Source organism: Arvicanthis niloticus, chromosome 27 (assembly GCF_011762505.2).
Source record: "Arvicanthis niloticus isolate mArvNil1 chromosome 27, mArvNil1.pat.X, whole genome shotgun sequence".
NCBI lineage: Eukaryota > Metazoa > Chordata > Mammalia > Rodentia > Muridae > Arvicanthis > Arvicanthis niloticus.
This window is the reverse complement of record NC_133435.1, coordinates 23,540,911-23,564,353: the sequence shown is the minus strand read 5'-3', so window position 1 is coordinate 23,564,353 and position 23,443 is coordinate 23,540,911. Positions and strand designations below refer to the sequence as shown.

The window sequence follows — 23,443 nt, the reverse complement described above, 5'->3', positions numbered from 1 at the left end:
ATTACTAGTGTGGGTCACCATGCTTGGCTGGTCTGTCTGTCTGTCTGTCTGTCTTTCCTTCTTCCTCCTCCTCCTCTTCTCCTTTTAACTTGTCAAAAAAAAAAAAAAAAACGTAGTTACAAAGAACAAATCCAGGCCATGTGGCCCATGTGGTCCCAGCTACTCAGGAGTTGCAAACCACCTTGGGAAGCTTAGCAAAATTCATGTTAAGCAAAATAAAAAGCCTATAGCTTTTGAAGTATTATAAGGGGCTTCTCCCAATAGTAGCTGCCACCTATCCCTAAAAAAGCAGTCAGTCCCCTGCCAGCCACCTGCCACACCAGCCTATGTCTGGTACATTTGCTACTTCCTCCCTTCCTGAACATTGGCCACCTCAGTTCTGCAGAGTCATTTCCTGGTTGCCTTGGTACCTGAAAGTTCCTCTCAGTGATGGACCAGCCCTGCCTGTTTCTAGCTTCGTTCCTTTTGTTTCTTCAAACCTGCACATTTCCTTCCATCCTTTTCCATACAGATTAATGTTAAAGAATTTGTAGTTCCTCATTGTCTAGGCTTGCTGACTGCTACAACACAGATCCCCATGCTCCAAACAGCCAGGTCCAGAGGCTCAATCTTCTGTAAGACTATGGGTGCTTGGTGGTATTTAATACCTTGTTACATTTCCATCTGAGATATCAGCAACCATCCACCCCAGTGCCTGCAATCATCAGGGTCTTTCACTTCATCTCTTCTGTATCCAATCAATCAGCAAATCTTTGCCTCTTTCTTCCTAACAGTAACCAGCTACCATCATCTTTGTTTGGGCCACTCAACATGAAGTCATCTTTCTCCTTTTGCTTGTTTTCTTCTTTTCTTTTCTTTTTTTTTTTTCCCTAATGACTGTTTCTTTAAAAGCTTTTGCTGAATAGCACTTGTACTTACGAAAAACAACATGTGCTTCCTTAAAACCCAGAGCAAGTTTCCTTCCAGGTCTGATCTCCATTCCTATTTTTTTACACACTGCTCTCTCCCCCTAAAGATAGGCAAGCACTTTGAACAAGGTGTGGGTTTATGATTTTCTTTTCTTTTTCTTTCTTTTTTTTCCTACAAGGACTGTTTCTTTAGGAATTTCTTATGTAACGAATATAGGTATTCATACTTCTCTCACTGTAGCTTGTACGCGTGGGAGACTTTAACATGCTTTTGTCAGTTAACATATGTTCTAGATACCAAGTATTTGCATGTTTAAATGTTAAAAATAGCCTCCAGGTGTTATTAATAATATTCTAAACATAATTTTAAAATACCTCTTCATTTCACATCGGGTGTCAAGATTCTTAAAAACCATACTCTGAAGTAGATGGTGAAGTGGTGGCCATTCTTTTTCAACAGAGCCTTCCAAGATTATTAAATATAAACCAGATATGGTTGCTTATGCCTCGAATCCCAGCACTGGGAAGAGGAGAACAAAGTGTGGAGAGCTAGGGCCATCCTGGTTGGCATGTTTTATTCATATGATCTGTTTCTTGAATTTCTCATTCTCACGTATATCTAATTTAATATTCGAACAAGTCTGTTGCCTTTTAGCCATTTGGAGATGCTCTGTCTTAGTCAGGGTTTCTATTCCTGCACAAACATCATGACCAAGAAGCAAGCTGACAAGCTTACACTTCCACATTGCTGTTCATCACCAAAGGAAGTTAGGACAGGAACTCACACAGGGCAGGAACTTGGAGGTAGGAGCTGATGCAGAGGCCATGGAGAGGTGTTGCTTACTGGCTTGCTTCCCCTGGCTTGCTCAGCTTGCTTTCTTATAGAACCCAGGACTACCAGTCCAGGGATGGCACCACCCACAATGGGCCCTCCCCACTTGATCACTAATTGAGAAAATGCCTTACAGCTGGATCTCATGGAGGCATTTCCTCAAGGAAGGCTCCTTTCTCTGTGATAACTCCAGCTTGTGTCAAGTCACACAAAACCAGCCAGTACACACTGCATTCAAAAAGACTGCAGTCTAGGCACTGAGCAGTGGATAATGGAGTTGCTCCCCAAGAGCCTAACAGCAGCCTAGAAGTTTGTGTTGTTGGGACAATGCATACTTTAATCATTCTCCTTTCCCAGTTTGTCCTGTCCTCTAGACTACTTAGCATTGGTAGTTCACAGCTTGAGATTCTAATGTATCATATTGGAAAGCCAAGACTTGCAAAATGTATTCTAATGTACCATATTGGAAAATGAGATTCTAATGTATCATATTGGAAAGCCACCTAAAAATGTATGGGAGTAGAAGTCAATGGCAGAGTATTTCCTACTTGGTCAGATGAGATTGAGACTTGTTATTTCACTTTCATTAAAGTGAATTATATCTGCATAATAGATATAATCAGATCATCACATTTCCCCTTTAGTGTTTCTTCTTTACATTGATGCAACTTTAAATATATAAATTGTATACACTTTGAACTTAACATAGTCTAGTTTTTGAAACACATTAAGGCTCTCCTACCTACATGTGTGGTGTTGCACACCTGTAATCTCGGTACCTGAGGCAAGCGGAATGCTGTGAGCTCACAGCCACCTGCGCCACAAAGCAAGGTCCTGACCTGAAAAATCAGAAGTTCCCTGTCTTTTCAGGTGAAATGGTACATGCCTGTAACCCAAGCCCCACTCAGGAAGCCCCACTATCAAAAGCCTGAGGCTAACCTAGGCTACACAGCAAATAGAAGCCAACCTGGGCTACATAGTAAAGTCTTGTCTCAAAAAAAAAGTTACATGTAAATTATGTATATAGTTTTGATACCACAGTGACTGCTTGTAAATGAAAAACAAGTAATTCAGTATGTGGATAAGTAATTTCTTCAGTATTATAAATAGATGTATTCTTTTCAAAGCTATGTCTACCACACTCTGTTTATTGATGGACTCACTTATTTGTGTGCTACAGACAATGGCTTGGATACTATGGCACCATCTGCATTTCTTAAAAAAGTAAGTAACTGTTTACACTGTTGTGTTGACATTTGAAGCTACTGGAGTTACAAAGTCTCTGTCCTATGGTTCCTTAGTAATGCTGCCACCTGCTCATCTGCCCTAACTCTAAAGTGGGCTCTATAGAAACTCTCCACTGACTTCTAGTAGAACATCTTGTTAGATTTGCTTTCTTTTTAAGCATAAGAAATTAAACTACCATGGCACATATACTTCACAAATAACTATATGCATAGGGAGGTCAGTGACCAAAATTTTTGGAACAATATTTTAGAGACACTTCTGTTACAGTGTGTTATAATAGATAAATAAACTATAAGACCTAAATGAAAATAAATACTATTTTGTATTTTTTTATTCTTTAAGAATCACATATGTTCATGTAGTATATTTCAATCATATTCACTTCCCACCCTCTGCAGCCATGCCTAGATTCCCCAGCACATTCCACACAGAAAATGTTGTTTTTAAAGATATAGTATCTTTAGAGAAAATTGTAACAGAATTGCCAGTAAGTATAAGTTATGTTGGAGTGAAACATTTAATGTTTCTGAGAGGCTAACTTCAATAAACATTACCTATTGCTCCAAATCTGCTCTCAGCCAATAGGAGAACAGAATAGACAGTCGAAAGACATTCTAGAGCTAAGCCATTCTTCTGGCAATTTCTATGATAGTTCTTAATTTTATTTTTTATTTATTTTTATTTTATGTGTGTAAGTCGTTTGCTTTCGTGTATACAAGTGCACCACATGGTACAATCCCCATGGAGGTCAGAAGAGGGCACCAGATCCCCTAGAACTGTGACTGCAGAGGGTTGAGAGCCACCGTGTAGGTGCTGGGAACTGAACCTAGGTCTTCTGCAAGAGCAGCAAGTGCTCTTCACTGCTGGGCTGTCCTCCAGCCCCTGTTTCTTGTTTTTAAAAGTATGTGTTCCTAGCCGGGCAGTGGTGGCACACGCCTTTAATCCCAGCACTTGGGAGGCAGAGGCAGGCAGATTTCTGAGTTCAAGGCCAGCCTGGTCTACAGAGTGAGTTCCAGGACAGCCAAGGCTATACAGAGAAACCCTGTCTTGAAACAAACAAACAAACAAACAAACAAAAAGTATATGTTCCTAATCTTCAATTGTATATATTTGTAAATATATAAATAAGATAGTTTAATAAAAATATTGACTCCATTAGATCTACTACAGTTATTAATAGTTATTGTCTGTTACATTGTGCATATCTGCTCAGAGCATATATAACATTGCCACAGAGTGCACTGCAGCTGTATATAGTCAGATGGTGTGGCCTAAAAATTGTGATTCTCTCTGCATTGACAGTTGAGAGCTCAACTCAGAGAGTAAAGCATGTTAGTGATTTTACTGAGTATCCGCTACTTTTTACTCCTTGCCCAACTTCACCTCCCTCTGAAAAACAGGCAACACAAAACTGCTACGCAGGTGGTTTTTACCAGTGTTTCTAAGATGAATGCTAAGTACAGACCATTGTTGGGATTTTTTTTTTTTTTTTTTGAGGTATTGGCATATCTTATAACTTTCATTTGATGGTATCTCATAACTTTCATTTGATTTCATTTTTTCATTTCAAGTGATGGGCACTTAGCATTGTTTTGTAATTTTTGAGTAGATTTCGAAGACAAGGGCAGGAGAGACAAATGATAGCAAGATTTAGAAAATGTCACAGGTCTCAGATTTCCTTGTCTACCACAGGGAAATACCTGTTCTTGCTTTGTGTTCTTGTATGTAACAATGGAAGAAGGAAATACCGGCAGGCATACCATATGGCTCTCTGATTTGTGCTAGAACCCTGGATAAGCCTATGCCACACACAGTGTTGATAATTATTATGTCTTAGAGTAGAAAGAATGCCCTGCCACCAACATCCCAGCAGTGTTTCAAGTTTCTGCCATGCTTTGCTTCAAAAGAACATTTATTCTGTTGTTCTGCGCTTGGAATTAACCATACAGGTTACATATTTCCATTAATTTCCCCAGGTTAGTGACATTTTTACAAGAATTCCTTTGATGACACGAGAACATTTTTTTCCTTCAAATGCACTTGCGACAGATTTTCAGCAAATACTAGCACAGCACATGGTATGTACCTTAACTTGTATCCTAAGCTCATTGATGCAACTGAGGAGTCAGTCATAAGAGTGGGAGGGAAGGATGAGAACTGAGTGTGAGGAGCTAAGGTTCACACTGGGGCTGCCCAGAGCAGCAGAGAACAGGTGTGGTGTGTTGCCGCATCATTCCGGTTCTTACATGCAGCCATTTCAGAACGAAGGAATAATACAAATATACAAACTGCTTATTTCAGTTTAAAAGTAAAAGGATAAGTCAAAAATGCTTACCTGGCTGCCTGTGTAGGACCGGGGACGCAAAGAAGGGCTGAGCTGTCAGAGAGAGAGACAAGGTATATGTATAAAACCTGTGTTGAAAACTTCACTTTTAAACCATTTAATTGTTTTGTATAATTATAAAACACTGTTAAATTTAAATTTAAAACTAGTCCTTATTGGATGAAATAAGATGTCACTAAAGGGCAAACACTCTGTAATCCCATTTACATGAGGTTCTAAGAATAATTAAATTGCTCGAGATGGAAAGTGGAATGTAGCTGCAGAAGATGGACAGGGGGTGGGCAGTTGGTGCTGACCTGGATGGTGATGTCCATTACGTAACTGTTGTGGAGTCCCTGGGGCTGTTTGTATCTTGATGCTAATTCTGGTTAAGTTTTGAAAGCTATGTTTTGTGCTTCCTATATTTTTAGGTAATTTCTAACAGGGTTGAAGACTGGTTGTTGTCTCAGCCAGCTTTAAGCTGTTGGGCATGAAGAGCAATGGCATAGATTTGAGAGGATGGTTTTCAAATGGTATACAAGCTAAAATCCAGACGTAATTCAGGTATAGATTTGTAAGCCTTTTAACATAGATGGTAGGACACTTTTAGCTAATTTGACAAAATTGATGGACAGGGTGTTAAATGCATGTTATACTTGATAAATTACATAATTGTAATAGTTGTGCTCAGTTTATATCTGAGAGAAAAGAGCCTTTTAATTGGATAAAAAGGGGAAATTATTGTGGCTTGCCCTGGTGCTGTTTGTATTTTGATGCTAATTCTGCTTCCTCAAGAGGGGCTGCCCCAGAGGAGTGGATCATGTACTCAGGTGATTTCCTGTGACCCTTCTCCCCATTTTATAGGCTAGAGCCTGTGATTGGGCAGTGGAAGGAAAAGGTGGGGCTGGAGTTTTTAGAGAGGGAGAGAGAGGAAGGAGACAGAGGAGAGATGAGGATGGAGAGAGATGAAGATGGAAGAGGTGGAAGATGGAGCAGAAGCACGAGGCCTGGAGGAGCCACAGTAGCAAGGGATCTCATAGCTGGGGAATAGAGTAGTGTAGTGGTAGATCTGCCCAGTCTAGACGTGCAGCTTATAAATATTATAACTGACTTGTGTGTTCTTTGTATAGGCTTATTGGGGTTGGAGAGTTACTGCAACACATAACAGTGAAATGCACCAGTGCCACCAAATGGCACACTTGACATTGTTACAGTGGTAAAATTTTATGTGTCAACTGAGTCTGAAGCAGTCATGTGAATGCCCATTTCTAGTGGGATTACAGCCTAATGAAAGAGACCTGAAAGTACATTTTGATACATTTATTTCCAAGAGCCACTCTGTTACTATTAATACTGGTATTGCTATTCTGAAACTGATTTATATAGATATGTTAATTTGGTTAAGAGTCAAGATTCTTAGCTATAAATATGCTTAGTTATGAAGAGAAAAAAAATCAAAGAAACCGAGTGAAATCTTCTTCCAAATCTCCAAAGAAAAAGAAATTTAAGTCTGGGCCTATCAACTTAAAAAAACAAAGTGAGACACAGAGACCAACTCAACATTGAGCACGTAAGTGAGAGATTAGCGTCTAACTGTCATCAACTGAATGTAGTCAGGATGGTCTCAGACAGGGCAGAGGACTAAGCCAGAACGTGTCATCATGCCTGAAACAGTGAATTGATCAAAACCAGCCAAAAAGCCAGCCAAAGACAGGAGCCAGCTGCCACTGGCCAGTGATGAAACAATTCACACACCAAAGACAGCATAAGTATGTTCAATTCCAGGATTCCTAGATGATACCAAGGTGGGGCCCCTCTCAGTAGCCGGCCTTGGAAGACATGAGCACTGTCTCTCACTGGTCTAAAAGCATAGAGACAGAAAAGAGACAAGCACTCACTCTGACTTTCTATGGGACCTCTACCTCAAAGGAAACAAATGACTGATGGGCCAAAGTTGTATTTTTCCTTCTTCTTGTGTTTTGGTGGGTAGGAGTTAGTTTATTTGTGTTGCTTGAGACAAGGTCTTGCTCTGTAGCCGAGGCTATCCTCAGATTTGTGGCAGGCAGTCCTCCTGCCTTGGCCTACACACTGAGATCACACACACATGAGCCAACATTCACAGCTAAATTATCTATGCTACATTTTTCTTCATAGATCTATTCCAGCTGATTAATGATGGAGTGCTGACACTATTTTACAATCCTTAACAAAATAATATACCTAGGTTTTTATTATCATCACTAAATGCCTGGAGCCCCAGCCTAAGAAGCTGAGGACAGTTGTGGCCTCTATTGGAGGAACAGTCAGTTTCATTTTTTTCTTTAAGGGTGCGGCTCCTGTTGGGTGGGGTGATCCAGTAAATAGTCACACACCCATGGCAGCCAAGCTGGACTTGTGGGTTAGAAAACAGAGAACATGAAGCTTGCCCAGTGAGCAAGGGGGCAGGAGTTACATATAAGAGGAATAGAGAGTGAATATAATCAAATTATGTTATATGGAATTCTCAAAGAATTAATAAAAGCATTCTGTTTAAAAAAAATAAATACATGATCAGAAATAAGGAAAAAGCTGATTAAGAACTTAATCATTTAAAGACAGGTCTGAAACACCCAACCACACTAGTTTTTCTTTGTCTTTTTTTTTCTTCAGATTTTCATTTGTATGCTTCTTTTAGTAAAGTACTTTATTCCTATTCTTTTTACATTTAAAATTAATTTCATGTATTTTCTGTTAGTCAGCACTCCTAGCTTTTTGAAACATCCCTTTCACTTTGTTTTGTTTTTTGTTTTTTGTTTTTTATTGGATATTTTCTTCATTTACATTTCAAATGTTATCCCCCTTTCCCAGCTTCTCCCTGGAAATCCCCTATTCTGTCCCCCCTTACCCTGCTTCTATGAGGGTATTTCCCCACTCACCCACTCCCTCTTCCCGGCCCTGGCATTCCCCTACCCTGGGGCATCGAGCTTTCACAGGGCCAAGGGCTTGGCTTTGGAAACCTGATGGGTGATGAAGGAATGAAGAAAGGACACGCAGATGGGCTTACAGAAAAGTTGGGATCGCCTTTAAAGGTGGCGCACGCCTTTAATCCCAGCACTTGGGAGGCAGAGGCAGGCCTCTGAGTTCGAGACCAGCCTGGTCTACAGAGTGAGTTCCAGCACAGCCAAGGCTACACAGAGAAATCCTGTCTCGAAAAATCAAAAAAAAAAAAAGAAAGAAAGAAAGAAAGAAAGAAAGAAAGAAAGAAAGAAAGAAAAAAGAAAAGCTGGGATCAGGTTGGTCATACTCTGGAGTGGCACCAACTAAGCAACAACCCAGAACCTCAATGAGGTTATGAGGAGGAGGGGAAGGAGAAAAAGGAAGAGGAGGAGCAGGAGGAAGAAGAGGAAGAAGCAGAGGAAGAAGAAAAGGAGGAGATCTCAGTAGGAGGTGTTAGGCTGTAACATAAGGATTAGAAAGCTGCAGTGTTTACGCAGTGTCTCACCACCTGTAAATACTCACACTTGGACCAGAGGAAGGTTTTGCTGGTCCCCACGGGTCTGAGACTTCCTCTGCTCCCCACACACAGGCATCGCACACACTTGCACATACTCCACAGGCACACATATACACATAAATGTTTTAAGGGAGCTGGAGAGGTGGCTCAGAGGCTGCTTGTGCAGAAGACTTGGGTTCAGTTCCCAGCACCACATGGTGGCTTACAACTGTCAATAACTCTAATTCCAAGGGATCTTGCACACCCCTCTCATCTCTATGGACACCAGGCATCCATATAGTACTGTAAGGCCCCCACAAAGGGAGGCTCTCACTCAAGTCTCGGGAATTCGCGGCCACTCATTAACTCACAAGACACCAAACTTGATGTAATCAGCAAGAGGTATATTTTAATCAGTATACTGAGGTCAAGACCTGTAGCCCACGAAGGGGCAATGGGGTCTGACTCTGGGGCGTTGGAGACAGAGAATTTAAAGGCAAAAACCACAACTCAGGGGGGAAACCACAACCCAAGGGGAGTGAAGGGGGGTTATTGGAGAGCACCTGTGGAAAGTACCAGCCCTTCATGGGGAACATTTTGTATGGGCTATTCTCTAAGAGGCTGTACGTAATCAGCCATCTATCTTGTGGTCAGCCTTCTGACTTCCACACTCATGCTATGGCAGCGTGTTCTCCCTAAGAAACTAATAAATAAATATAATTTAAAAAATAAACAGTTTAGGGCTGCAGAAATGGCTCAGAGGTTAAGAGCCCTGACTGTTCTTCCAGAGGTCCTGAGATCAATTCCCAGCAACCATGTGGTGGCTCACATCCATTTGTAATTTGATCTGATGCCCTCTTCTGGTATGTCTGAGTACAGCTGCAGTGTATTCACATACATATAATAAATAAATAGTTCTTTAAAAAAAAAAAAAATTCTCCCTGACATTTTATTACTACCCAAAACTCTATATGTGGATGTTTCTATCAGTTCTATTTATAACTGCAGAAATTGGAAACAATCCAGATGCCCTTCAGCAGATGACTGGAAAATACCCCATGGAACATCCAAACAGAGGGCTGTTATTCACATGTGAGCTAACAAGCCACACAAATGCCATGTAAGGACTCTCTTGTAACATGGACCAGAGACTGATTCTGTGTGAGTCAGTGAAGAGGAGAGTCAAAATGGACAAAGACAGACTTAAATCCCAAAGAAAGTTATGAAGAACAAAAATCCAGAAAGGAAGTCAGAGATATCAGAAAGGAACAGAGGACACACAGGACACAGAGAAGGTAAGCCAGGTGAAGATGGGCAGTCATGAGAGCCCCCAGCCTCCCTCACCAGCCTCTGTTGCAGCCATGGGCTGTGGTGAGGCAGGTGGAACCCAGGCAAGGAGTTAGCAGCAGAAGATTTCAGTTTAGTCACTCTGTGTGTTTCATGGGACAGCAGCTGATTGTTTAAAGTGAGCTCCCATGAGGGGCTAGCATCAGGAAACAAGCACGAGTTGAGGAGCTTCAGCTTGACCTCCACATCCTCTGCCTGAGGGAGAGCCCATAGAGGCATCGTGGGAAAGAGGAGGGCTAAGCACTGACTGACTAAGTGCACAGGTGGCAGGAGGCTCAGTTCCTCACCATCAGAAGCAGATCTGATCACATAGAAATTACTGTGGAATTTGATATTTGTGGGCCAGAGCAAGTGCTGGAACCATCCATCCATCTGCTGCAGAGCCTGCAGTTCCGAAAGGCCAGGGTGTGCGTGATACCAATCTCTGCATCCCACCAACAGGGCGTTAAGACTCAAGAGGCTTTGAGAGCGGGCAGGCAGGTTCCCCTGCTACTGCAGTGTTTTTCATGCTTTCCACACTCCCAATGTATTTGAGAGGCACCCTCCCCAGGTAACATGCGTGACCCCAACTGACTTCTTTCATATATGTATATATTTTAAGGAGATTCTTCTGTGTTAGGTTTGCATACAACCCTTCAAAAGGCCTTTAGTTTTAGCTGCCCCTCCCCAAATCACCCCCTTCCATCCCCACATCACACTCCCAGTACCATTTGATCCTCTTGTGCCAGGTCCTCCCATCCATCCCATCCATCTGTAATTATCTAGTATATTTCTGCTTCCTAGGAGACTTATCTGTCCTTACTCCATAACTAATCTCTGTGATTACTTGGACTGTACTCACTGAAGACTTTACAGCTAACTTCCATATACAAGTGAATTCACACATACATACTCACTATTTGTCTTTCTGAGTCTGGATTATCTCAGGGGTGATTTTTTTTTCTAGCTACATCGATTTACGTGCAAATTTCATTGTTTAATTTTTAACTGCTGAGTAATATTTCATTATATAAGATGTACCCTTTATCCATTCACCCTACTGACGGACATCTAGGTTGTTTCTGATTTCTGGCCACCATGAGTAGATCAGCAATGAATACAGTTGAGCATGTGTTTCTGTTGTAGAATACAGACTCTTTTGGGTATGTGCACAAGAATGGTACAGCTGGATCTCAAGGTAGATTTATTCCTAGCTTCCTGAGGAACCTCCACACTGATTTCCATAGTGGCAGAACAAGTTTTCCCTCCCACCAGCAATGAATTAGTGTTTCTCTTACTCCCCATCGGCACCAGCATGAGCTGTCACTTGTTCTACTGATCTTAGCCATTCTGACTGGTATAGGATGAAATCTCAAAGTAGATTTCATTTTCTGATGACTAAGAATGCTGAACATCTTTGTAGATTTTATTTTTATACTGTTATTAGTTATTCCCCTCTGTATATTCATCTAATTTTGCTTGTGCATATTTTGGGGGGGGGAATATATTTTATTTGGTTTCTATTTGCTTGTGTCCCCTGTGTGTTCCCTCCTTGTCCCTGCCCCACTATACACACACATACACACACACACACACACACACACGTTTAGTCATATGTTGACTTGACTTTGCTAGATTTTACTTTATTGTTGTTAATCTCTTATTTCACTTCTTACAGTTATCTAATTTTATTTTTGAATGTTTTCATTATTGAAAAATTTTACTTGTGTTTCCTTTTTCTCTTCTTCCTATCGTTTTTCTTCCTTTCCATATATTATTTCCCACAGCTCCTTCCCCTCCTTTCATCCATGTGGCTTTGCTGCTTCTCCATTTCCTCCTTTCCCTGTCTCTTCCCTCTTGTCCCTTTACTACTTGCACGCTTTATGCTCATTTTGATGCACTGTAACTGATTTTAAGTCTCTATAGCTTCTGTGCTTGACCCACTGCTAGTCAGAAGAGTGATGGTTGAGCTTCAAAAGTAAGCTCCTCCTTAGGAGGAAAAGGAGGAAGGAGACATTAGTGTTGTCCGCTTGACAAATTCTAGACTCACCTGGGAGATGGGCCTCTGGACATGCCTGGGGGATGATCTTGATTAGATCATTGATGTGGAAGGCCCAGCTTCATTTTCGATGAAACATACACAATAAATAAATGTAATAAAATTGTTTTTAAGCAAAACCCTAGAATCCATGATGTATAGGGAACCAAGATACACACTAAAAACATAGAAAATCTACTCAATGAAATTATAGCAGAAATTCCCCCATACGTAAACAAAGAGAGACAGTCAAAAACAAGAAGCATGTAGAACCCTAACAAGACATTACCGAAAAGAGCCTCACCACATTTCATAGTCAAAATGTCAAAAATACAAAACAAAGAAATAAATTTAAAGGCTATAAAAGATTGAAAAAACATAAAAAGCACAAAGCAAAAGCACTCTCCTGCAAAGGCAGAAAATCAGAATAATATCATTAGCAGTCCTCAAAGCTAAAAAACATGGACTGATATAGTTCAAGTTATGAAAGTAAATACCTTCCAATAAAAATTATTATATCCATAAACAATATCTTTTGTTGAGGCCCACACTCTGCCTCAACACTTTGCCTCAACGCTTTGGGGTCAAGAGAGAGAGTGGGACTCTTGGGGCAGGAGACGCAAAGAACGGAGACAAGACAGGGTGTGTTCAAGTCTCTTCTTTATCAAGTCTCTCTCAAGTCTCTTCCATTGAGTCTCTCTTTCTCAAGTCTCTCTTATTGAAGGGAATTCTGAGGTATTTATCAACACAAGCAGGAGAACACAGGTGAAAACATTTTACCACGTGCACCATACAGCTGAGGTCACTAAACAGCAAAACAAGCTATGTGGGATAAACAATATATTTATCAGAGTGTGCTTCAGCTGTTACAGGCTTTTGACAACCAAGTCTTTCATCAGGGTATATGGTTCCAGATGGCTGCAAAGTTGATCTAGCCGCTTTCTACTAAAGTCGGCTCCCAACAAGCAGGATGTGGTAGTACATACCTCTAATTCAGCACTCTGGAGGCAAAGGCAGTCAAATCTCTCTGAGTTTGAGGTCAGCTTGTTTTACATAGCAAGTCCCAGGCCAGCAAGAGCTAGAGAGACCCTGACTCAAAGAAAATTAACTAAAAATTAAAATTTTAAATTAAGACATTTCAAGAAAAGCTCGAACTAAGGTTCCTCATAGACAACAAGCTAACAGCAGATCCTTAATTGAGTAGTACACGGAGGGAGACAGTAAATCAGTCATGAGAATACGGGAAAATAAATCCCATGAGAGGAGTGGAGAACAAAGGAAAGTTTAGGCAGACTCTTAACATGTCCAAAACAGTAAGCCAGCAAACCCGTGATCTAATAGGGGAAGCATAAAGAACAAACAATAGCAGGTAGATCACATTTGAGTTTGAGACCAGCCTAAACTACAAAGTGAGAATCAGGACAACCAGGGCCACACCCATAGAAAGACCCCGTCTCAAAAAAAGGAGAAGGAGGAAGGGGAGGAGGAGGAGGAGAAGAAAAGCAACCAATAACATCACCAGTAATAACCTTAAATGTAAATTGCTTCTACTTATATTGCCTGAAAGATTTAAAAACCATATCCAACTTTGTTGTCTCCAAGAAGTATACCTCACTGGGAAAGACACGCACAGCTGAGAGACAATGGGTAGAAAACAATCTGTCAGGCAAGTGGAAATGTAAAACAAGCTGGCATAGCTGTTCTGATAAAGCAGACTTCAGCCCAAAAATAAGCAGAAGAAAAAAGACCAGTGCATATTAATAAGGAGATCAATTCATCATCAGACAATGCAACAATTACATGTGCATAAATGTTGGAAGTCCCAGTTTTATAAAGCAGATACTACTAGATATAATGATAATGGCTCTGTTACCACTTTTACCTCTAGATAGGGCCTCAGACCTAAACATTGCAAAGAAGCCTCAAGTTTAGTTGCACCATAGATCAATAGAGTTAATAGAAATGTACAGAACATTCCACCCAGCAAACAGAGCGCACATTCAACACTGCAGCCTTCTCTGAAGCACAAGTCAGGTCTTAAACACAGAGGACAGAATCGCTTACATCTTTCCAGCTCACAGTGTAATCAACTAGACATCAGTAATGAGAGCTTCTACAGAAACTACACGAACACATGGACACTGAAGCTCCTAGGTGACCAGTGTGTCACTGAACTCATGAAGGGAATCCTAAAGTTCTTAGAAGAAAATTTAAAAAAAAGAAAGCATAATTGCCAGAATCTTTGGGATATAGCTGATAGGGTTTTTTAATATTTTAAATTTTTGTTTACTCATCAATGTTGGGCCTTATACACACTAGACAAGCACGTGACCAGTGAACCAAACTCTAAGCCCAAGCTAAGGCCATTCTCAGAGGAAAGTTTATTGCTCTGTGTGCTTACATTGAAAAATCAGATCTCAGCCGATAAAGGCACCTGCCAGCAAGTGATAAACCCACATTCAATCCCCAGAACTTACACAGAAGGAGAAAGCCAACACCTAAAAGTATTCCACTGACTTTCATACATGTGCCAGGGTGCATGTTCTTATATATTAAAAAAGGAAAAAGAAAGAATGTAGTTTAAAACTAAAAATCATGTCTCAAATAAATGACCTATTCACATATATGTGTTTGTAGGTCATGCCACTAGAAAGGGAACTGTGGAGTGGGAGAAAAAGACCTTACCAGAGGAGGGTATAGAAAGGGTAATTACATACGTGTAGTAATAGGAAATCAAGGCAGAAAGGGGGATGTGGAATGCAGGGGGAGGAAGGGAATTAACTGCAGGTGGGGGGTAGAGATGAGAGACCAATGAGGGAGGAGATGAATGATGAATAATGAATGAATGAATGAATGAATGAATGAATAATGGATTATAATAGCACACATGTATGAAGATGCTATGATGAAGCCAACTTTGTATGCGAGCCCAAAACAGCAATTAAAAAATAAAACTCAAATAAAGGCTAAAAGAAAACGAGGCATTTCTGTGTTGGGAAATGCAATGAGTCAGCCTCATCACGAGGTAATCCTGGCAACGGTGACATCTTAGTGGGGACAGAAGCAGGAGTCCCTCTACCAAGGACCTGTCTGCAGAGGGCACAGGGAGCGGCAGCAACGCCCCGGAGGAAAGGAAAGCAAGCATAGCTCTCGGCTATTAAAAGGCAGTGAATGGGGGGAACTTGGCAGCCGAACAAAGGATAGTTTGGGGTCCTGTTGTTAATGTCAGTGTTAAGATATCCCTGTATAGGCCAAAGAAGCTGGGGCATTTACGTCACATAAAGATTAAAGAAAATAAGAAAGCTATGAAATGACATATCAGTTACAGACTTGTCTGTTCCAAAATCTCTTCAATGCAAAATCAGTAATGGTTTTCTAAAGTCTTGTTTCAGAATATTTCATGTTGCCATGGCGATTTAAAAATTTCAGGTAAAACCACATAAGTTGTTGTTGATGGAAATAAGAGAAAGGAAATGATACCAGAAGAACCTAAAGTGCATAGTAAAGAGTGAAACTATGTGGCACCCCAGGAATTTTCACACTGTGACACTCCAGCACTGTCACACCATTGGGAGGAGCAGCAGTGGTGTCCACCACCTGAGGATTAAATAATAAAAACAAGAAGATGGTTAGAGGGTGTCATTAGCCATAAGACAACTCTTTAGCAATAGATGTCTGGGCTGGAGGGATGGCTCTACACTTAAGTGCACCTGATGCCCTGCAGAGGACTCAGGTTCAGATCTCAGCACCCATGTGGCAGCTTACAGTTGTCCAGAACTCTAGTTCCTTCCAGGGGATCCAGTGCTCTCTTCTGGTCTACAAGGGTATGGGCACACACACACACTACACATATAAATATAGTACACACACATAAATGAAGGCAAAGCACATAAAATAGAATGATTTTTAAATATATCTTTAATTCTTTTTGAAGTAATTGAACTGATTGATGAGGGTGAAAGAGGGGGTCACCAAGAGCAGCAGAGGCTTTCTTGGCTCGGGTGAGCATAACTTGGGGTTATGTTCTGGATCTGAGGTGACCAACAACCACCAAAGCCACTATCTTTCTGGTCCTTTGTCTTCCAAACTTGAAGAATGAGTTCAATGGGTAATAGGAGGGCAAGCTTTAGAGAGGAGTTTGTGGTAGGTTGATGTGAGAGACTGAGGAGGCGAAGTCAAGAGAAAGGCGAAAAGACGAGAGGTGAGTTTCTAGGCAGCAGGGGTTGTCACTGGTGGGGCCTGTCTAGGGATAATGAGCCATTTATTCATTAGTTCTTCGTTTGTTTGTTTTGACTGAGGTATGTAGGGTGAGCTGGTCTACCCTACCCACCCACAAGGTGTCTACATGCCTCTCCATCCCAGGCATCTGGAGTGGCGTTGCAGACATAAACTCACATATACCTTCAGGGCAGCTGGGCAAAAGAGAGAGAGAGAACAAGAAACCAGACAGGGCTTCGGAGGCAGAGGCAGGCAGGTTTCTGAGTTCGAGGCCAGCCTGGTCTACAGAGTGAGTTCCAGGACAGCCAGGGCTACACAGAGAAACCCTGTCTCGAAAAACCAAAACCAGAAAGAAAAAAAAAAGAAAGAAAGAAAGAAAGAAAGAAAGAAAGAAAGAAAGAAAGAAAGAAAAGAAAAGCCGGGCAGTGGTGGTGCACGCCTTTAATCCCAGCACTTGGGAGGCAGAGGCAGGCGGATTTCTGAGTTCGAGGCCAGCCTGATCTACAGAGTGAGTTCCAGGACAGCCAAAGGCTATACAGAGAAACCCTGTCTCGAAAAACCAAAAAAAAAAAAAAAAGAAAAGAAAGAAAGAAAAGAAACCAGACAAGGAACTACAGTCCACAGCATGTGCCGCATTTCTGCCCTTCATCCAAAGACAATCACAAGACATTTCCAGCTTCTCTCCAAGGACAGGAAGTGAGGTTGGTGTGTCTAAGACTGCCTGAGAGTCTGCGTCCTGTTCACAGCTTCAATGTAAACTGGACTCAGTATCTGCTGTAACAAATGTTCCACCCCATTCTGTGGGCCAACAAGGGGGCAGCCAGGAAGATGTATGTTATAGTGAACATAAAATGTCTCTAAAAGTAAAGTCTGGTTTTTTAAAATGATTAAATAAACCATTTAAAGAAAATCACCCACTCCTATTGAATGCACTAGTGTGACTCTGTCTCCCCTCCTTGGTTTGTGGTTCTTTTTTGCAAGATTAAACAAGAACAGCCTGTGGTGTAGTTGATTCCTTAGAGAAGTAAGATGTGCCCTTCACAACACTGTGTGTCACTAACACAACTTACGTTTTTGTCGTTTCCCTTCCATGTAGATGGAATACAACAAAAACCGAAGTAGCAGTACGCTGTCTACAGTGAAGAGTCGAGTGTCTGATGTAAAGAGTGTTATGCTGAGAAACATCGACACAGTTCTAGAAAGAGAAACAGAAACAGTGAGTGTTCTCACGGAAGAGGCAGATGACCGCCAGGCAACTGTAAGTAATCTCCATGTATGTTGAGCTCCTGTGAGTAAAGCCACAGTGTTGCTGCCCTAGAGACAGCCTGCTCTAGGCAAACACACAAGGCTACTGTGAGAGAAGACCCTGTAACCAAAAGGAAAGAAAAGGGAGCACCATAGAATTATTAAATGTCAGGGCTGTGAGCTTGCTTACGGGTACGTGCTTCCAAGCCTGGCAACTCAACTTCCATCTCCACAACAGAAAGAGTGGAGGAAAAAATGTGAGTCCAGTGAGCCATCATCCTGCCACACTGGCCCTGTGGCCTGTGAGTGCACGCACACAAAATAAATAACCTCTGAAAAAAATAATTGGATAGTTAATAACATCCGGGGATTATTATTAACTTTTAGGTGTGACAATGAGGCTGTACTTAGGTTTTAAATACCATTTAGAAAGAGTCATACTAAAATGTTGATAGCTAAAATCATGTAACTGCATCAGAATACCAGAGAGGGCTAAGGTGTCAGTGAGCCAACGCACTGACAGCTCCTGACCCTGGGCGGACAGGGCTCGTCCTGGCATTCTGCCAACTTTTGCTTGCCTCCCAAGTGTTTAATAGTTTGGAAACTAATCTGGATGGTTCCTTTCCAGCATTTTCTACTAAATTTTATGACCCTTCTGGCATGTAGCCACCATGACAAAGCAGAGCTCACGGACGCCGGGCTCTGTTGCCTGATGCCAGGTTTTTCCATCCATCCCATCTTCCTCACATCAGAGCTTTTCTTAACTTTTATTTATTGGGTGGATGTGGAGTGGGCCTGTGAAATCCACAGACATGTGCGGTGCCCAGGGGACACCTCCCTGAGTCAGCTCACCTTTCGTCCTGTGCACTTACTTCAAGGAATGGCCAACCAACTGCTAAGATGGGTCTCCTGGCTGGCCACAGAAACAGCCTAGCCTCTGGATGGTTTTGGCAGTTTGGGGGATTTTGTTTTTCTTTTTTGGCTGCTTTCACAGGAAAACGGCATCCTGAGTAGTCACAACAGAGGCCACATGACTCCATCCTCCATCGGGGCTCCGTTTACCTATAACCACGTGCCGTTTCACATGCCTGCCTTCATCCTGGGTCTCCCTCACGCAGGTTGACAGTAACTGTCCCGACCTGAACTCTGTAGACAGGCTTGGCAGCCTTGTAGCCAGCCTTTACCCAGTGAGCCATCCAATAGGCCCCAGCGCTTTTTATTTATACTAATGAAATCTAATTTAGCCATTCCTCTATGACCTGACTCTGAGTTCAGCCCTTCCTCTGAAACATAACCACTTACCCCTGCAGAACATCATTACTTTCTTAAAGCAAAATCTTCTTGTCCATTGTCATTTTAATAAGCATTTATATTGATTCTTTTTAATTAGCTTACAAAGCATTGGGTTTACCACAGCATTGTTCAATTTCAGTTTCTACTGGTACTTCTCCACCCTCTCCCTGGTCCCTCTCCAGGAGCCTCTGCCCACCTTCGTGTCACCCTGTCCTCTTACCCGTCTCCATTCCGAGTTTCTGTATTGTGAGGAGTATTGTATTGGCTACTGTGTCTCAAAAGTAAATAAATAAGTGAAATACTCCAGAGAATACATTTAAATACATGCATAAATTATATATACATGTATAATTTTAGAGTAATGTCATCTTTCTTACAAGAAAATATACATAGAAACAAAGTTAGAACAATAAACATAAAATCTTAAATAATTTCTAAGAAAAAAAATTACAGAAAAATAATGTATTTATTGGTAATGTAATTAATATTACAAGTTTAAATATTGCTGTTTTACATCTAGTAAGTAGATAGTGTACTCAGATTAAAAGCATATCGCCGGGCGGTGGTGGCGCACGCCTTTAATCCCAGCACTTGGGAGGCAAAGGCAGGCGGATTTCTGAGTTCGAGGCTAGCCTGGTCTACCGAGTGAGTTCCAGGACAGCCAGGGCTACACAGAGAAACCCTGTCTCGAAAAACCAAAATAAATAAATAAATAAATAAAATAAAAAAAATAAAAGCATATCTGTGTACACACACACACACACTCATTGTACTGCGTATGTTCATACTTTTTCTTGCTTACATTAGTCAGGAACTCGGTAGGAATGGCAATATCTGAAATATTCATTCAGATTTGGGTCCAGTCCATTTTCCAGTGTATAATAGTTCCCTGTACTCCTATTCATTTGCCAGAAATTTTGTCACAGTGTTAACTGCCATCAAACGCTTTTTGCGCATTGATAATGATTTATCTTCTTTAATGTAATAATATGATAAAATACTGTTTGGATTCAATGTGTTTGGTTGGATGCACTGCAAGAATCAACGTTTTGTTGTTTTGCGTTGTCTTCAAACACTACATCTAACTACTTATACAAACTATAAGATGCCACATGACATGTTTCCATAGTATTTGGTCTGTGCTGTGCCACGGGCAGGTTTATTTTTCATTTCTAACCTTTTGTGATTATAACCTTCTGGAAGCAAATGGCTTGAATAGGAGTCCTACTTACTCAGTCCAAGCTCTACTACAAGTTAGAATTTGCATTAATTTATTATTTATATGTGTATGTGCCCATGTGTGCACCTATGCACACAAAGAAGCAGAAGAGGCCACCCACCCTGCTCCCCTATCGTCTCCTCCTGCTCCTGTGAGGCAGGGCTTCTCCCTGATCCTGGGGCTCAGCTAGACAGGAAGCCCAGTGATCCATCCCGCCCGCAGCCCCTTCGAGCTGGAGTGGCATGGGGTGTGCTGGACTTGGGTGGTACTATTTCTCATGACTGTGCAGCAAAAAAGAAAAAAGCCTTTTCTTCTACACGGACAGACAAAGTAGGGTCTTGGTGTTCAGAGTTGTCGCACATGAGTTTAGGAAACATCTATCTCTCCAGCCTCCAAAGTATTGTTCTCAAATGAAGGTGATGCACTTAGTATAAAATTAGCATTTTGAAGTATAACTCGCTTTATAGACCAAGCTGTCCTCAAACTCACAGACATCCACCTGCCTGTGCCTCCTGAGTGCTGGGATTAAAGGCATGCCCCACCATGCCCAGCTCAATGTGAATTTTTAATTCAGTGGCCTTCAGTCTTCTCTTCTATTGTTTGGGACAGAAAGTCACAATCATATCCAATCTTTTGATGTTCCTCAAAGTGGAGCATCCCAAACAAGTACAAACTTCTTTTAAAAAGAGGGATGAAAATATCAGCAACAGAGAAGGTAGCTGATGGAAGAGCAAAAGGCACTCAGAAAGGAAGACCAAGGTCCAGGAGGGAGTCCAGTCCAGAGGTGGGAGGTGGGATCCAAGACCAGAAGAGGGAGGACGCAGGGGCCTGTTCCTCACTCAGCATCTCTCCTCGAAGTTCTGCTGCCCACTGCCTGCCAGCTGTAAGCAGCACCCACAGCACCGCCACCCTTCTCTTGTCTAGCCTTTTCTTCTACACGGACAGACAAAGTAGGGTCTTGGTGTTCAGAGTTGTCGCACATGAGTTTAGGAAACATTTGTCCTACATGACTCTTCATCTCAGCTGTACATTATGCCCATGTGCTGTTAGAGTTTTGTAATGAGTACAGCTCATCTTTTTTTAAATGGTTTGTTCTTAATTCTGTGCCGTGTGTGTGTGTGTGTGTGTGTGTGTGTGTGTGTGTGTGTGTGTGGTCTGTGCACCTGACTGCAGGTACCCAGGGAGGCCAGAAGAGGGGGCCAGATAACCTAACCGTGGACTTACAAGCAGTTGTATGCTGCCTGCTGTGTGTGCTTATTATGGGATCTAAGCTTAGGTCCCCTGCAAGAACAGTGTGTACTCTTAACCATTAGTCCAGGCCATGATGTCTCTACCACTTCGGCGTTAGAGAACCAGCAGCTAACGTAGCAGCATGCCTCGGAACCTCTAGTGGTTTAAATCCATAGACTTGCTCTTGTTGTTTGAGAGCCTGAGGGAAGCTCTCTGTGATCAGCCTTTGAGGTCCAGGCTCTCTACCTTCGGTGACACTGACAGTGCCTTGTGCCTGAGAACTGTGGAGCCAGGGGAGCCATGGAGCTGTGGGAAGCGGCCCTGAGCAATCTTGTGATCAGCAGGAATAGAGCCATTCCCTGTGCAGGAGCCGGTGGCTGGGATGCAGGGAAGTCCTCCAGGATAGCAGCAGGATGGCAGGCCCCAATAACACGAGAAAGTCTGGTTCCAAGAGTTTTATTGACATGGCGGATGGTAGATGGTCTGGATGTGCACCCCCCCCCCTTAGGTCAGTGGGGGGCCTGACTTAAATAGGGAACAGGGAGAGTAAAGAATATGTAACTGCCTCACCCTCACCCGCTGGCCTTTAGGTAACTCATTAATATGGAAATCTCTTGAGGCTGAGACCTGTAGTCCCTTCCTCTACCTGTGTAGGTGACACCTCTTTGGGAGGGGCTGCATAGTCTACTTGACTGAATGGCACAAATCAAATGGAGGTCTTAGACCACATGTCAGGACCCTTGGTTCTGGGGGCTTGGCCGAACACCTGCCAGTTGCCCCATTAGGGTTGGGGTTCAAGGCCTATGCCACTCCAAAAACCAAGACACCCTACAGGGCCCTACACCCTGGACCCTGCCCTAGGCTTGCATATCCTAGCGCACATAGCCCTGTGCCTCACCTTTTCCTCGCCAGAGGAGGTCATGTAGCCCAGTAGCCAGGCTAAACTTCTCTTCCCCTTATAAGATCATGTGAGCAGTACCCGGAGTCTCTCCTTATGCAAATGAGGTATCCTGACCCAGCCAATGATGTTCACTCACCATATACCCCAGCCTCTACCCACCCCCTAAAGGTTTAAATAGCCTCTGTTCCCGCATTAAATGAGCTGTCTCACTGAAGCTGCCTCCTTGGAGTCTGTTCTTGTGGAACTCAACTCACTCACCACCTAAGGTCTCCATCCCCGGGTGTTTCTGGCCTTACTCAGGATCCACTGGGTGTGGCTGCAGGTTTGTCACAAGCCAGGAGGGGAAGAGGAGCTTGAATGACAGAAGAACCTTTCACTTTCATGGAGCAGCTCAGCAGCGAGTGAAGAAGGCACCTATTTTTTTAACTAGGCAAAGGATCGTATTAACCTTTTCCAGACTTTACTCCCTGGCTTCTTCAGCTTAATTTGCTACAAAGAATGAGTCAAGTGTAAGCAAAAACAGGAAGACCTGCCGTGTCCAGGGGGCTTGGGGTTAAAAATACTAGATTTTCTCAGGCCCATAAACGAATTTAAAAAAGCAGTCGTGATATAAAAAAACAGCAGCTCCTGCAAGTGTCACCTTCTTCAGAAGTTGCCTTGAGTCAGCCTGCCTCCTTCTTAGAAGCCTCACCAACATTCTCCACCAGATCTGGGGCTTCATCATCATCTTCCTCTCCAGGAGCAAGTGATGCTTTTCCATCCATAGAATGTTTGGGTGGCTTCAGCCAGTCTCCTCAAACTAGTCGGACTGTCTGCACCACTCTGGTTTAGGATGCTGGGAAGCACTTCTGTCAGCAGCTGTGTCTCAGCGTGACTTGTAATGGTGAAGGTGTTTGCTGCCAGAGATGCTGAACTATGGAGCTGTTAAAACGGATCACTGGTCCTTGGTTTGTAAACATGTTTACCTCTTCAGTATGAGAAATATTGTTCACCCCTAACCTCTTCACAGAGAACTGCAGTTTTTTATCATCTGCTGTGGCTGTTCTGTGACCCATCTTCTTTCTCCAAGCAGTTCCTTTCCAACCAATGAGCTCTTGTGCCTGCAGCTTGGCAGTTTTTCCTGGTTTGTGATCGTTTCTTTCATCTTGTCTGAGTGAAAATAGATCCGCGTGGGGGACTAGGGTTCACAC

General features: G+C 42.4%; 1 protein-coding gene and 1 pseudogene across 2 annotated transcripts in view; one reads left to right on the top strand and one right to left on the bottom strand.

Annotated features, from left to right (window-relative positions):
- LOC143439823 (uncharacterized) overlaps positions 1 to 23,443 on the top strand; it is a 36,949-nt gene that overhangs the window by 5,731 nt on the left and 7,775 nt on the right. The window contains exons 3-6 of one of the 2 annotated variants that reach the window (XM_076926427.1): positions 2,868 to 2,964; positions 4,965 to 5,066; positions 17,462 to 17,623; positions 18,605 to 19,253. In XM_076926427.1, the coding sequence (XP_076782542.1) occupies positions 2,868 to 2,964; positions 4,965 to 5,066; positions 17,462 to 17,623; positions 18,605 to 18,733 (490 nt within the window). In that variant the 3' untranslated portion in view covers positions 18,734 to 19,253. Of the gene's footprint in view, positions 1 to 2,867; positions 2,965 to 4,964; positions 5,067 to 17,461; positions 17,624 to 18,604; positions 19,254 to 23,443 lie in introns of those variants that run through there. The other variant, XM_076926426.1, reaches the window with a different exon arrangement.
- LOC143439511 (transcription factor BTF3 pseudogene) lies at positions 22,916 to 23,397 on the bottom strand (annotated as a pseudogene).